Below are 15,258 nucleotides of genomic sequence, written 5' to 3'. Positions count from 1 at the left end.
GCAGAGGGAGGGAGGGGTGTGCAGAGGAAGACCCTGGTGATGGTTACATCCAGGAGGAATCTAGACACATATAAAAAAAAGCATTGTGAAAATGCTTTTTTTTAAAAAAAAAACATTTTGAAAAATATATATTGAATTTGCCATAGCTCACCATCGCCACCTAGTGTCACATTTGTATAATGCATTTTACAGCATACTTAAAATGTTTTATTTTCTGAGTCTCAGGTAATACATTAGAGGCTCCCCAGGTCTGGAGGCTCATCGTAGGGACGAGTGACTTTTTTTTGTTAAAAGTTGAGCAATTTCACATTTCAGTTCTTCGAGGACTTGTGTGGGGATGTTACCCAGATCCAGTGATTTTTATTCATCTCGTCCCCAAGGCTTCGAACGTTGTCTCATGCCATTGCTATTTAACTCAGGTTTTCACATTCCCTTCCTGTGAAAATCATTTTGGGCACAGGGATTTGCCCTCTATCTTCCGTCGTGAAGACAGATGCAACTAATTCATTTGGCTCCCAGTACGTTTCCGAGCACAGTTCAAAGTGTTGGTGCTGACCTTTAAAGCCCTAAACGGCCTCAGTCCAGTATACCTGAAGGAGCGTCTCCACCCCCATCGTTCTGCCCAGACACTGAGGTCCAGCGCCGAGGGCCTTCTGGCGGTTCCCTTGCTGCGAGAAGCCAAGTTACAGGGAACCAGGCAAAGGGCCTTTTCGGTAGTGGCACCCGCCCCTCCCACCAGATGTCAAAGAGAAAAACAACTATCAGACTTTTAGGAGACATCTGAAGGCAGCCCTGTTTAGGGAAGCTTTTAATGTTCAATAGATTATTGTATTTTAATGTCTGTTGGAAGCTGCCCAGAGTGGCTGGGGAAACGCAGCCAGATGGGCGGGGGTATAAATAATAAATTATTATTATTATTATTATTATTATTATTATTATTATTATTATTAGGCTTCTCTGCAAACTCCTTAGACTCCTTTGTCATCCAAGGGTGAGGGGTGAGGGGCAGAAACATAGCCAGGGATTTATAGGGGGCAGTGTGGGTGATTATATTGGCTACACATCAGTGATGTCTTGCTTCCAACTTACCCCATATTTCTTTCAGTCCGTCTTCAGGAACTTTGATGTGGATGGAGACGGGCACATTTCCCAAGAAGAGTTCAAGATCATCCGGAATAACTTCCCGTACCTGTGCAAATTTGGAGACCTAGATGAGAATCAGTGAGTTGCCCCCCAGGGAGGTTCAAACCAGCCTGAGGCTCGAACAACTTCCATCCCGCCCCAAATGTCATCCCTGCCTGCCCTGTTTTTTCGTTTCTTATATATTAATTACTAGGTTAAAGGTAAAGGGACCCCTGACCATTAGGTACAGTCGTGACCGACTCTGGGGTTGCGGCGCTCATCTCGCATTATTGGCCGAGGGAGCCGGCGTACAGCTTCCAGGTCATGTGGCCAGCATGACAAAGCTGCTTCTGGAGAACCAAAGCAGCTCACAGAAACGCCATTTACCTTCCCGCTGGAGCGGTACCTATTTATCTACTTGCACTTTGAGGTGCTTTTGAACTGCTAGGTGGGCAGGAGCTGGGACTGAGCAGCAGGAGCTTACCCCGTTGCAGGGATTCGAATCGCCAACCTTCTGATCGGCAAACCCTAGGCTCTGTGGTTTAACCCACAGCGCCACTAGGTTACTAGGTTAGGTAAAGGTAAAGGGACCCCTGACCATTAGGTCCAGTCGTAACCGGCTCTGGGGTTGCGGCACTCATCTCGCGTTATTGGCCGAGGGAGCCGGCGTACAGCTACCAGCCAGGTCATGTAGTTACAAGGTTACTAAATAAATAAATTACCTTTTTTTCTTAATTATTATTCACCCCATCTTTCTGTTTCAGTTTAGAAGCACCCAAAGCGGCTTGCATCAAAAATACAAAAGCTTAACCATGGCCTTACCATTGAAACTCAGAACTTGGGCATTTGAGTTGCTGAGTTCAGTTTGAGAAACAATAGTTTTCAAAAATGGATGCAGGCCTCCAAGGGTCCATCCACATTTCCATTCATCCCGTGATTTCAAATCGTGGTTTTATTTCCTTGTCCTGCCACTTTCCTGCCTGTGGAGTTTGAGAAGGAGCCACTCTGAAGTCTTGAGGAGAGGAGTAATTTAGGAGAGCGAGAGATGAACGCAGCCAAGTTAAGAGGCTTGTGTGTCACCTTTAAAGATTAACAGGTTGCCTGCGGCAGACGGTTGGACCACAGTCCGCTCCATCAGATATGCTTGTAGCCGTAATTATTGTGGTTTGTGTCCTATGTAAAAAGGCACCCGACCCAGACCTGCTTCTGGGTGTGGGTGTATCGTAGAATCGTAGAGCTGGAAGGGACACCAAGGGTCATTTAGTCCAACCCCGTGCAGTGTATCATTGGGATGGCTCCAAGCTGCTTATGGGGCGCACAACTCGAACTCCTGGTTTGGTTTTGCCGTTTGGGTCACGCCTTTCTCCGAGTTGTGCAAACGTAACAGTTTTGATTGGAGAAAATGACTGTAGATCTTGCAGGAGATTGTCCCCCCTGGTCACAGAGAGAGAAGGCGGGATAGAGGAAAGCTGGTTTTGAAGTTTCAGGGGAAGATAAACTTTTAGCTCTCTTTAGAAAAAAATAGTTTTCTGACCCAAGTTGAACTTTTGTGCAAATAAGGAACTGGAAACCCGCTTCAGCGCTGGTTGTCAAAATAAACTTGTTAGCCTTTTGCACAAACCTCTTTCTTGTTTTTGCTGCTGTGGATGGACACAGAAGTTCATCCTTGCAAAATGGTTTTGAAGAAGCAGGAGGGCTGTTTGAAAGCTTGAGCTGTTTTTTCCTGAAGTGTGTTCTTACACCTCTCTCTCCCCCCCTCTCTCCCTCTCTCTCTCCACACACATACACTTTTCTGCTTTGTGATCAGATTCTACTTTGCAAAACGAATCTTGATACCACTTGAATTTTGTGTGTGTGTGTGTGTGTGTGTGTGTGTTGCGGGGCAGGGAGTGAAGAGAGAGACATGGGGGTGAATTGCATGTTCCTTCTGGCAGAGTTGGAGGCTGCCTCTCTTCCTTGGGAGAGGACCAAGGCACCCTGGCTCTCAGCCCACCCTGCGAGCTTCCTCTGGGACTGAGCGACTCAAAACTACGACAGCCCCAGAGTCCTCCTTCCAGGCCCCAAACACCCACATCGCTCCTTATTTGGTGACCTGACTCTCTTGCCTGCTCTGCTTTGCTACAACCACCTCCACCCCAAAACTAACATGTGTGTGCGCATGTGTGTGTGCAGAAGAGCGTGTGACGTGGGGGACCTTTCCTCACTCACTCTCTGAATCTCTGTGGTTTCCGGGGCTGCCTCCACCCTGCCTCTCGGTGTGTGGGAACTGGGAGGGGCGAGGCGTGGCAGGGATACTGGCTGCCTCTCCACAAAATATTGTGTTCAAAGGCTGCCCTATATGTGTCCCCAGGGACACCTAAAGACATGCCCCCCTCTACTTCCCCACCTGTGAATCCACCCCACCCCCTTGTGCAGTTGGGGCTTATTTTCCAAACAGAGAGGGGCACCCCCTTTCTGGGATGTGGGTCTGATCTGTGGCTGCTCTCAGGGTTGGGGAGGAAAAATAGCTCCCCCCTCACTCCCTGTGCTAAGACAAGCAATAGTTTAAGGGTGGTCTGGCAGTGGCAGAGTTGAGCTAAATTGGGGCAACGCTTTGGTCATTTATTTGTCTGCTTGCTGCCTTACTGGCCTCCCTTTCGAAACAAAGCACGTGGGTCTCTCCCACCCTTCCCCTTTGCCCTCACAACAACCCTACGAGGTAGGCGAGGCTGAAAGAATGTGACTGGCTTCTATGGGCCACTCGGTGAATCGCTGGCCGGAATGGGGAATTGAACTCTGGTCCTCCCTCCTAGTTATAACCCTGCGTTCTAAGGTGCTTTCCAAGCAAGGGTCTGAGCGTTTTTGCCTTTGGCCTGCTGCTTCCCCAGGAAAAACTTGCTCTTTAGTGCTGAATCAGAACAAACAGCAATCCATGGAAAACCTCTTTGTTCCAATTCAGCACTAAAGCACAGGTTTTCCCAGGGGTGGGGTGGGGAATGATGGGGCAAACAGAAATGTTGACGAGACCTAATCTAAGGGCGTGGAGATCTCCTATTTTCTGTTGAAGTCTGCATCCCCTCAACATTAATTTGTATGTGGGGGTGGGTGGGGGTCTAGACTACAAAGTGCCTAGGGCCCTCTCACCTTTTGCCCTGCCCCACGCCTTCTCTCTCTCTGGCAAGTGAAGCCAGGATGTCCCCGTCCAGGAACAGCCATTGCTGGTGAACCAGACTCACCAGTCCTGGCTACAGGAGTCATTAGAGATTCTTGTGACAATTTGGAATCCAGGAGCACTCCTGGATTTTGAGGTGTTTAAAACCTATCGAGGCGTTTATGGATTTTATGAAATAAAAGAAATCTTGTAAGAAGAGTCTGCTGGATCAGGTGTGATGGAAGTGGGCCGGCTGGCCGGCTTGTAGCATCTCTCTCTCTCTCTCTCTCTCTCTCTCTCTCTCTCTCACACACACACACACACACACACACACACACACACAGCACAGAGACGCCTCTCAGTCTAGGGCTTGGGTTCTGCAGACGAGCCTTGGCCCCAATCAAATGCGCTTTCTTCTCTGCTGGCCCACAGGGACGGCTGCATCAGTCGGGAAGAGATGATCTCCTACTTCATGAAGTCCAGCACAGATCTCAACGGCAAGATGGGCTTCATCCACAGCTTCCACGAGACCACATTCCTGCGCCCCGTGGCATGTCGCCACTGCAAAGGCCTGGTGAGCGAATCATAGGATTCTGCAGGGGAAAGGGACCCCCAAGGGTCATCTAGACCAGCCCCCTGCAGTGCAGAAATTGCAGCTGAAGAATCCTCCACGGAGCTAAAGGTGGTGTCCGCGCTTCTCCCCTTCCTTATTTAACCCCCCCCCCCAAACAACAACCCCCTGCAAGGGAGGTTAGGCCGAGAGGCAGGGACTGGCCTCAGAGTCACTCCGTGAACCTCATGGCCAAGTGGAGATTTGAACCCTCATCTCTCTCAGGTGGCAGACACTCTAATCACTACACCACTGGTGCTCTCAAAGCGAAACAGGATTCCCTTATTATGCCATGGCAGTCTTCCCCATTATAAAGATTGTTGCCATTTTATTACTGTGATTGCCTTGTTCTGAGGCATCTGAGGGTCGAGATAGGATTTTTATCATCATCTTGATGCAGATTTGTAAAAACAGGCTGCAGATTTTGGTTTGAGGGCTGCAGCTGAAGAAGAAGAGTCTTGGGCAGGGGTCCCCAAACTAAGGCCCGGGGGCCGGATGCGGCCCAATCGTCTTCTCAATCCGGCCCACGGACAGTCTGGGAATCAGCACGTTTTTACATGAGTAGAATGTGTCCTTTTATTTAAAATGCATCTCTGGGTTATTTGTGAGGCATAGGAATTTGTTCATATATTTTTTTCAAAATATAGTCCGGCCCCCCACAAGGTCTGAGGGACAGTGGAGCGGCCCCCTGCTGAAAAAGTTTGCTGACCCCTGGTCTTGGGGTTCAAAAGGCTCTGCTGCCCTTCATCTACCTTTCAGGGTTTTCACCTCTCTCTTCCCCACACACCCCAGTCGTGCGTGTTCGCAAGCTTTTGAGTTGCACAGACCTCTTATACTGCTGCCCAGGTGACCTGTGTAGTCCGAAACTTGTGGCACTCTTTTACCAACAACATTTGCTCCATAAATGGTTTGGGGTCTAATTTCCTTTCTTTGGAGCCAGCCACTCAGTTTAATCTATCTTCTCTAAGGAATTGAAAGGTGAGCGAAGGAATTAATTGGAAGACTGTGTGTGCGGTGAACGGGGTTTCTTTTTGGTCATCTGAACCTTAAGTGACCTGAACGGGACTTTTTTTTTTTCTCCCTCCTCCCTCTCCAGATCCTTGGACTCTACAAGCAAGGACTAAAATGTCGGGGTAAGTTGCAGCAGGAGAGATGGGTGAAAAGTGTTTGGGGCAGGGGCAATAGACTTCATGGTTATCCTTGGGGTGGGGAGTTTCCCTAGACCTTTGTGAAGCAGGGCCAAATTTCAGTCAAGGCTTAGCACTAGAGCTTGTTTTCGATGGCAGGTAGGAAAAATTGGTCTTCCTCTGAGCATGTACAGAGTGCTCGCCACTGGATCAGAGCCAGAGCTTCCCTGCCTGAGAATATATTTTCTAGTCACCTGAACTTTTGCAGGACAGGTTAGCAACCAATGGCCTTTTGGGGGGGGGCACCTTGGCCTCCCCAGGTGTGTCACCACCCCCAGGCTGGACAGAGGAATTGGATGGATGGGGCATGAATGAGTGAAAGGCAGAGAGGAATGAATGAAGGTGAAGTAGGGTTTGCATGAGAGGAAGAGCCAGAGGTGTGTGTTGCTGGAGGGGCGGAGAGGGGTGCCCCACCCACTTTTTTGCCTTGGCCCACTTCTCCCAAGGGAATGGGCCACTCCCCTTCGCCTCCACCTGGAGAGCTTGTTTTGCAGAAATCCAGTCCTTGCATGTCCGTAATCTGGACAGGGCTGCAAGCACTGACCATTGATGTCTGTGGAGGAGAGGCAGCTGCCACCCTTGCCCTGCAAGAGGGGTCTGTGCCTCACTCTGGCTTCCTTCGTGTACCCCCTCCAGCCTGCGGGGTGAGCTGCCACAAGCAGTGCCGGGAGCTCCTCTCTGTCGAGTGCCGCAAACGTACCAAAAGCGTCAGTCTGGATGGCCCTGCTTCTCTACCTGCCCGCTCCTTCAGCTTCTCCTTGCCCCGGCCTGGGCGGGCAGCATCTCTGCGGCATACAGGTATGGAGAGCCTCCTGCACACAGTCTTTCTCTCTCCCCCCCCCTCCACAGTTGGGGTGGTGGTGGTGGCCAAGAATGAACATTGCCTTTCCACCCTCCTTTTTGGAGACCCTCTTGCTGTGCCATGGCGCAAATTGGATCAGGCGGGGTCCGTCTTGCCCAGAGAAAGCTCATACGTTTAGAAAACCGAGGCCTGTCTCCAACATCTGGCACATAGGGGTAGACTCTCTTGAAGCATGGAGGCTCCTTTGGCTGCCATGGCCGACGCAGGGGAGAGACATAGAGAGGCTCTAGCTCGGCAGCAAAGCGACTGCTTTGCTTTCAGAAGGTCCCAGCCGGGTTCAGTCTCTGTCACCTCCAAGCCAGGCTGGGACAGACGCCTGTTTGAGATGGAGGAGGAGAGATGCTGCCGTCCAGTGTGGGCTGCCAACTGTTTTGAGCTAGAAAGGCTTGGGATATGGCGGAAGACCAAGTCAGACACCTGGTCCATGTAGCACAGTATAGTTTCCGCACTGGCTGGCAGCAGCTTAAAATGCAGAGCAGTCATTCGCTAGACAGTATACCTGAAGAAGCGTCTCCACCCCCATTGTTCAGCCTGGACACTGAAGTCCAGCTCCAAGGGCCTTCTGGCGGTTCCCTCACTGCGAGAAGTGACATTACAGGGAACCAGGCAGAGGGCCTTCTAGTTAGTGGTGGACGCCCTCCTATCTGATGACAAGGAAATAAACAACTACAGTGGTACCTCTGGTTAAGAACTTATTTCGTTCTGGAGGTCCGTTCTTAACCTGAAGCACCACTTTAGCTAATGGGGCCTCCTGCTGCCGCTGGAGCACAATTTCTGTTCTCATCCTGAAGCAAAGCTCTTAACCCGAGGTATTATTTCTGGGTTAGTGGAGTCTGTAAACTGAATCGTTTGTAACCTGACTTTTACAAGACACCTGAAAGCAGTCTTGTTTAGGGAAGTTTTTAATATTTGATGTTTTATCATGTTCTTAATATTCTGTTGGGAGCTGCCCAGAGTGGCTGGGGAAACCCAGCCAGATGGGCGGCGGGGGCGGGGGGGGTATATAAATAATAAATTATTATTATTATTATTATTATTATTATTATTATTATTATTATTATTATTATTTTAGGGGTTTGTAGCTTGAATCTGCTTGTTTTCAATTGTCAGCACATTAGCACATGGACCCGCTTGCCCTTCCTCCTTCCTCTCCCAGAAACATGCTACTGTTGTTGTCCCCAGCTCCTCTTATTTTTCTCTTTATCTTTGCATCCCTCCCTAGTTCTTTTTCTCGCAAGCCCACTAGCCCCTCCTTCTTTCCCCACCCGCTGAGCCTCGCCCTGGACCGGAAACCCACTTCCCTCTCCGATAACGGTTCAGCCCAGCCTGGTTTCCTGCCATGTTTACTTCTGGCTGACAATAACTCTCGGACGGGCTTCCTGCCTAGGTCACATCCACCCCTCGCTCACTCTGTGTGTTTTCACTTTGGGAAGAGGCCATCTTTGTGAGACCGTAAGGGCAGCCTTCTGGACCAAGCCAATGGCCCATTTAGTCCAGCATCCTGTTCTCAAGAGGGGCCAACCAGGTGCCCCAATGGAAAACCAATAAGCAGAACCCGAGCACAAGAGCCCTCTCCCCTCCTGTGGTTTCCAGCAACTTATTCCTCTGTTGCAGAAGGTTGGACTGGATGACCCTTGGGATCCCTTCCAACTCTATGATTCTATTATTCCAACTGGTATTCAGAAGCCTTGCTTCCTCCGACCATGGAGGCACAGCACAGGCATCATGGCCAGCAGTCATTGATAGCCTTGTTCTCCCATCAGTTTGCCTAATCCTCTTTTAAAGGTGTCTTATGTTGGGACCAGGTGGCGCTGTGGGTTAAACCACAGAGCCTAGGGCTTGCCAATAAGAAGGTCAGCAGTTCGAATCCCCGTGACGGGGTGAGCTCCTATTGCTCGGTCCCTGCTCCTGCCAACCTAGCAGTTCGAAAGCACGTCAAGTGCAAGTAGATAAATAGGTACTGCTACAGTGGGAAGGTAAACAGCATTTCTGTGTGCTGCTCTGGTTCGCCAGAAGCGGCTTTGTCATGCTGGCTACATGACCTGGAAGCTGTACGCCGGCTCCCTCGGCCAATAAAGTGAGATGAGCGCCGCAACCCCAGAGTCGGTCATGACTGGACCTAATGGTCAGGGGTCCCTTTACCCTTTACCTATGTTGGTGGTAATCACTGCCTCCTGTGGCAGTGAGTTCCATAGTTTAGCTACACGCTGAATGAAGGAGGGCTTTCTTTTGTAGGTCAGGGCTGGGTTTGGGGGACTTTGTGGCTCAGTAGTAAAGCACTCACTTTGTGCATGGAAGATCCCAGTGGCAGCAATCTTCAGTCAAGGCTGGGAAAAGGCTCTCACCTGAGACCCTGGAGCTGCCAGTCAGTGTAGGCAATACTGAGATAGACGGACCTGCCTACGATACAAGACAGCTGCTTCCTACATCCCTGTGGGTTGGGGTGCGGTGCAGTGCGGGAGAGATTTCAGTTCTCTGGGCTGCTATTTTCGACTTCTGTAGAAAAAAGAAGCAGTGTGATGTGGCAAAATGCAGCACTTCTCGGGTGGAGTGGCAGGGGCAGGGAGGAACCACAGTGCAAACATTTTCGTAAACCGCTTCCGGGGTTTCATTACAATCGAGCAGCATGTGAATTGTGTGAAATGAAATGAAAGAAATATGTCAATCTCATGAGTTCGGTTAAATAGCCCCTTCGCAATATCTGAGTGCGAAGCCCCTCTCCACCCTGCAAAACATCAGCTGTTTCTCTCTCCCTGTAGCACCTTGCAGTGGCTGGATTGTGGAGGAGCATCTCCCCCTGGCGTCCTCTGCCTGCTTCGCAACCCAGGAGTTTGAGATTAGTTTGGCAGTGGCTGCTCTGCGCTGATCCAGGGGGAGAAGGAAAGGAAGAAGGTGGCGGTCTCTTTCTGCAGCTGTTGAATTCATGGCTGATTAATATATATACCCCTTGATATATATTTTTTTAAAGTCATTGAATCAGTGTACATAAAATAAAATTGCTTAAGTTATCTAAAGGAAGAATTAAAAAATTGAGACTTTTGGAAAGTTCAAGCAACAGTAGACTAAAAACAGATTAAAACTTGCGTCGGTTTTCTAAATATCTGGATGGGCTTGTCTAAAGAAAAGTGTCTCTAGCTGGCGCTCAAAAGAGTATGGGGATATCAATAGGCAGGTGTCAAGGCTGGAGATGGGAGAAAGTCAGCAATAGCTCACAAGATGCCTGTGAAGTTAACTCTTTAGTCAAAGAAACCAAAGCGGTTCAGACCTTGTGACCACAGCGACTCTTCCCAGTAGCTCTTGCCCCAAGGTCCCTGCCTTCCTGCTGCTTCTCTAAGACTCCTCCCCCAGCAGCCTCAGGCTCCTTTGTCTTGTCTCTCATTGCTCTGCCCTCTTCACACCTCTGCAGGTTCTGCGGGGAGGGGAGCTGGTCACAACAGCAGGGGGAGACTCCCTAGATTCTTCAGCAGCCGGCCTAGTCTCCCGGCCATCCTCTCCTGCCACTGCTTCTAGTCTTCTCTTCCTGCTCACCAAACTCTGTTGCCTCTTCAGCTTCCTCCCCCTCTGACCACTCATCATCGTCCCACTGCCGCTCCCCGGGCTCGGAGCCTTCTTCCCCTGGGTATTCCCCAGCTGGCACCTCCCAGCGCTCCTCGGCATCCAGCCAAACCACGACAGCAGGGAGTTCCAGTGTGTGGGTGCTGCTGCCACATTAAAAGCCTTGCAAATGCGGAACGGGTGTTACATGGCTCCTGCAATAGAGCAGTCGTGGGTCTATGTATGGGGTATACATTGCTGGGGGGTGTAATTCAAGGAGCCCAGTGAAAGTGCCTTTCAATTAAGCCCCCATCCTCCTTCGGATCTCCTTTCAGATATCCAGGAAGAGGACACGCAAGCAGTGGAGGACGGGGTCTTTGACGTCCACCTATGAGGCCGATGCCAGAGGGGGCAGCCTGGAGGGCTGGCATGTCAGGTGAGGATGGCTGAGGGTTCTTGGCTTCCCATTCTGGCCCTGGGGGTGAAAGGGGCGGAGAAGGGGCTGCTAGGAGGAAAAGGGCCCCACAGTGTTTTGCCCTGGCTCTTCCTTGCCCTGAGCTGTGGCTGTTTCATGGAGAGCATCCTCTACATGGCCCACCTTTGGGAGTGGAGCCCAGGAATGTGGACCATGCATCTCCCTTTCCAGCTATTGATGGACAATACAGCTTGCTCGATCCTTCAGCCATCGGCCATCGGCCATCGGCCATCCTAGTTGGTGCTGATGAGAACCGGGGGCCAAAAGGTCCTAGAAGGAGTTGGGCATCGCTCCAATAGCAAACGCAGTCTCTCCCTTCCTTGGAGTGGGGCAACTTAGAAGCAAGGCAGAGGCAATGGCATGCTTGATGTTTGCAAACACACACACACACACACACACACACACACACACACACAAAACTCTTTAAATAAGTACAGTGGTACCTTGGTTCTTGAACTTAATCCGTTCCAGAAGTCCATTCCAAAACCAAAGATTTCCAAAACCAAGGCGCGCTTTCCCATAGAAAGTAATGCGAAATGGATTAATCCATTCCAGACTTTTAAAAACCCCTAAAACAGCAATTTAACATGAGTTTTACTATCTAACGAGACCGTTGATCCATAAAACGAAAGCAATAAACAATGTACCGCAGTCACACAATCAATCAATCAGTAGCTGAACTGGGTTCCACACAGTCACAAAAGCGAAAAGAAAAGAAAAGAACCACAAAAACAAAAACGCAAAATAAATTGCAAGTGTAACACTCAAAACAGAAAATTGTGGCACTCAAAACTGAGTATGTTCAGCTTCCGGAAAAAGTTCACAAACCGGAGCACTTACTTCTGGGTTTGCAGTGTTTGGGTTCCAAGTTGTTTGAGTCCCAAGGCGTTTGAGAACCAAGGTACCACTGTAAAACAAAATGCACCAAAAAGCAATGTCTTTTGATGTGCCTGCGCCAAGACGAAATGCAAATTTGTGCACAAATGAAAGCAGAAAGCAGTTGGCACCATCTCATGAATGAACACGGGTGAAATGAATGGACAGAAGGGTCTGCCGCTTTGCCTCCAACCTATGTCTTTGTCTTTGCAGAACCATCTCCTCCGTGGACACCCCCCCCCCCCCCGCACAAGCCCTCAGCCGTGGCCTTCCAGTGACCTCCCCCCAGCTCAAGTGGGATTCTGTGTGTTTTCATGGGGTGGGCTTGAGATATGAAGAGAAGCGGCCCGCTGAGGTTTTCTCCGGAGCCCCCCTCCTTCTCCTTGGACATGCCTTCTGGGAGGGTGTGTGTGCGCTGGGGCTTCTTCCTCCGATTGCAGGCCTTCCCGAAACGTGTGTATATTTGTATCAAGAACTGGACTCAAAGGTGTAATAATAATTATAATAAATTTGACACTTCCTGCCTGTCCATCTCTTCCGTTCTCAAAAGGCCCCCTGGGTAGGGCTGGGTGATATCTGGTTTTCAACATTGCGATATATCACCAGTTAAACATCGCGATATACCGACATATCACAATGTCTGAAATAAGGATGGAGCTATGTAGAGGCATTGGCTGGCTTCACGGTTTTCCCCATATTGTGATTTTTGCACAGCACACACACACACACACCTCATGATTCACAATGTATTGCGAGGTCAAAAAGTATGAAATCGTTATCACGATATGGACTTCAAACCGGTTTTGGACAATATATCGATATATCACCCAACCCTATTCCTGCGAGGTTGACCTGAGGAGGGTGCCTCTCTTTCCCTCTCTCTTTTTCTCTCTCTTTGAGACTCCCTCACTCCCAGTGCTTCAGCAGCAGGTGGAAATTCAACAGGCCAAGCTGCCTCACCACCTCTGTACCTCCACGTTGCCTTAACCCAGGCATCCCCAAACTTCGGGACTCCAGATGTTTTGGACTACAATTCCCATCATCCCTGACCACTGGTCCTGTTAGCTAGGGATCATGGGAGTTGTAGGCCAAAACATTTGGAGGGCCGCAGTTTGGGGATGCCTGCCTTAACCTATTTAGAACCAGTTGCAAACTGCCGCCTTTGCATGCGCAGAGTTGGTGCAAATTCTCCGAAATCCAACCCACAGCAATGCTGGGCAGGAGTTGCCATGCAGCTGCCTTTTGGGGAGGTGGGCCGGGGGGGGGGGAACGGGGCTGGCATCTTCTATACAGAACAGTCCTGGGGAGGGGAGGGAGGAGGGGGGCACGGTTGATTGGATGAATATCGATATGATTTCCCCCTTCATTTCTTGTCAAATCAGACAGGGAAAGAAAGGAGAGAGAAAATAAAATAACCCAGTATTGATTCCTCCCCGCCCCCCTCCCTCATGCGTCTCCTTTGGGGGTGACAGCTTCTGTTTATCATTCCATATGGCTCATGTCAACGCTTTGGCAAGGGCCTGGAATTTCTGGCAAGGTGTTAACACGTTGCACAAATCTGCCTCTTGCCCCTTAGAGCAACATTTCCCTCTGCCCCACAAGTTCACACGCAGGGTTAAGGGGCCCCTAACACACCCACACCCACACCCTTCTTTCTCAAGGGTCCCTCTCTTCACTTCTTTGGGGCTGCTGAAAATAAATATGCTATAACGCTGTATAAATATCGAGTGGGGGAGGTAGGCAGGTTGCATTTCCCTTCCTCTGTGGCAAGCGAAAGGCACTCTGCCCATGCTTAAGGGCACTGTCATCACTTCACGTTTTCCAATGGTCAAGCTTGCTTTTGAAAAGAAAAGCCTGGGCTCTTCTTTCCCTGAGGCAAATTACATGAGGAGGACAGTCTGTTAAGAGCTACAAGGAGATGGAACTTCCCCCTGCAGAGGCACTCTACCTCTGAAGACCAGTTGCTGGGGGAAACAGCAGGAGTGGAGGGAGGCTCCCTTTTGCCGGTGATTCCTGCATTTGGGTCCCTTCTACCTGCACAATTTTATGATTTTGTGGCTCGTGGGCTTCTGGCTGCCCAGTGTGAGGAAGCAGAGGTGGAGCTGCTCAGGCCTCCTTTGGTCTTGCCCAGCAGGGAACACTCTTAGGAACAGAGGCTCCTCCCTTAAACTAAGTCCGACCACGAGTCCATTCAGCTCAGTATTGCCCACACTGGCTGGCAGCATCAATCCAAGGCTTCTGATTGTGTGGAAGAGAGACAGATTCTTTGGGGAGGGGAAGGAGCTCTGCTCCCTTTTCAGAGTTAAGCAGTAGAGGGGGGGAGGGAATGAATTATGAAAAGTATTGATTGGCGCAGGGATGGCAGGAGTGATAAGCTCCAGGCAGCCTTAAGCAGCCCGGTAAACATGGACTGGCTCTCGGCTCCCCTCTGGCTAAGCGGATTAAAGGGGAGGGGGAGACGTGACCTTTTCAGGAAAGAACCTCCTCTGCTGACAGCAACTTTGCGCCCCCCCCAAGCACCTTGGCTCTGAGCCAAAACAGGTGGAGCGCCTCAAGATTTGTCCCCCTCCCTAGCCCAAGGCAAGTCGCTGTTTCCCAAGCAAAGGGGGCAGGGAGGGACTTGGAGACAATTTTGTGCGTGGGGGGGTCCCCTGTTTGCTTCTGTGGTCACCTCAAACTAGTCGGGATTGTGCTGATAAGCACAGAATTGTCAAACTGAAAGAGGGACGCCAAAGGTCATTATTCCCACCCCCTGCAATGCAGGCATCCTAGATTTGGTATGGCAACTGGGCACCCTCAGGGAGCTGCCATGTCCTAGCCGTGCCCCCCAAATGCCCTCGGCTTGTCTTGGTCACCTTGGGCCTTTGGGCTGGGCAGCTGGCGGCAACGAGCTGCCATTCCCCACAATGCCCTGGGGCATTGCCGGACATTTGAGGGCGGGGCCCAGAGGAGGCTCTGCTATTACAATACACATCCATGTGGAGAGATTTGCTAGCCCACTTAAGTCTCTCACAGCAGCCAGCCAGACGGGAGGCCTAGGACATTAGAGCTGTGCTCCTCAGCATCTGGAATGCACAGCTAGACTGCCCCTGGCCATGGAGGCTTGGCTATCACAGTAGACGTCCATATGGAGAACCCTGCTGGATGAGGCCAATGGTCCATCTAGTCCAGGATCATGAATTACCTCACAGTGGCCAGCCAGGTGCCCCAAAGGGGGGGGGGTCTGCAAGCAGCACCTGAGTGCAAGAGCACTCTGCCACCCACCCCCGGTTTCCAGCACCTGGTATTCAGAAGCATTACAGCAGGCATAGGCATGTTTTGGGACTACAATTCCCACCATCCCTGACCACTGGCCCTCTTAGCTAAGGATCATGGGAGTTGTAGTCCCAAAACATCTGGAGGGCCGAGTTTGCCTATGCCTGCATTACAGGATCAATAGTGTCAGATGCAAATATATACCAT

At 50.5% G+C, this 15,258-nt stretch overlaps 1 protein-coding gene across 2 annotated transcripts in view; it reads left to right on the top strand.

The window, feature by feature from the left end:
• The window catches only part of RASGRP2 (RAS guanyl releasing protein 2), a 40,177-nt gene extending 27,856 nt beyond the window's left edge, over window positions 1-12,321 (top strand). For both annotated transcript variants that reach the window (XM_035098948.3, XM_035098947.3), the window contains exons 12-17: window positions 1,106-1,221; window positions 4,685-4,826; window positions 5,959-5,995; window positions 6,686-6,847; window positions 10,781-10,881; window positions 12,010-12,321. In XM_035098948.3, coding sequence (XP_034954839.1) covers window positions 1,106-1,221; window positions 4,685-4,826; window positions 5,959-5,995; window positions 6,686-6,847; window positions 10,781-10,839 — 516 coding nt within the window. In that variant the 3' untranslated portion in view covers window positions 10,840-10,881; window positions 12,010-12,321. The remainder of the gene's footprint in view (window positions 1-1,105; window positions 1,222-4,684; window positions 4,827-5,958; window positions 5,996-6,685; window positions 6,848-10,780; window positions 10,882-12,009) is intronic.
• Window positions 12,322-15,258: the final 2,937 nt, after the last annotated feature.

The sequence above is a fragment of the Zootoca vivipara genome, chromosome 16 (genome assembly GCF_965207765.1).
Source record: "Zootoca vivipara chromosome 16, rZooViv2.hap1.1, whole genome shotgun sequence".
Taxonomy (NCBI): Eukaryota; Metazoa; Chordata; class Lepidosauria; order Squamata; family Lacertidae; genus Zootoca; species Zootoca vivipara.
This window is presented reverse-complemented; position numbering and strand designations above follow the sequence as displayed.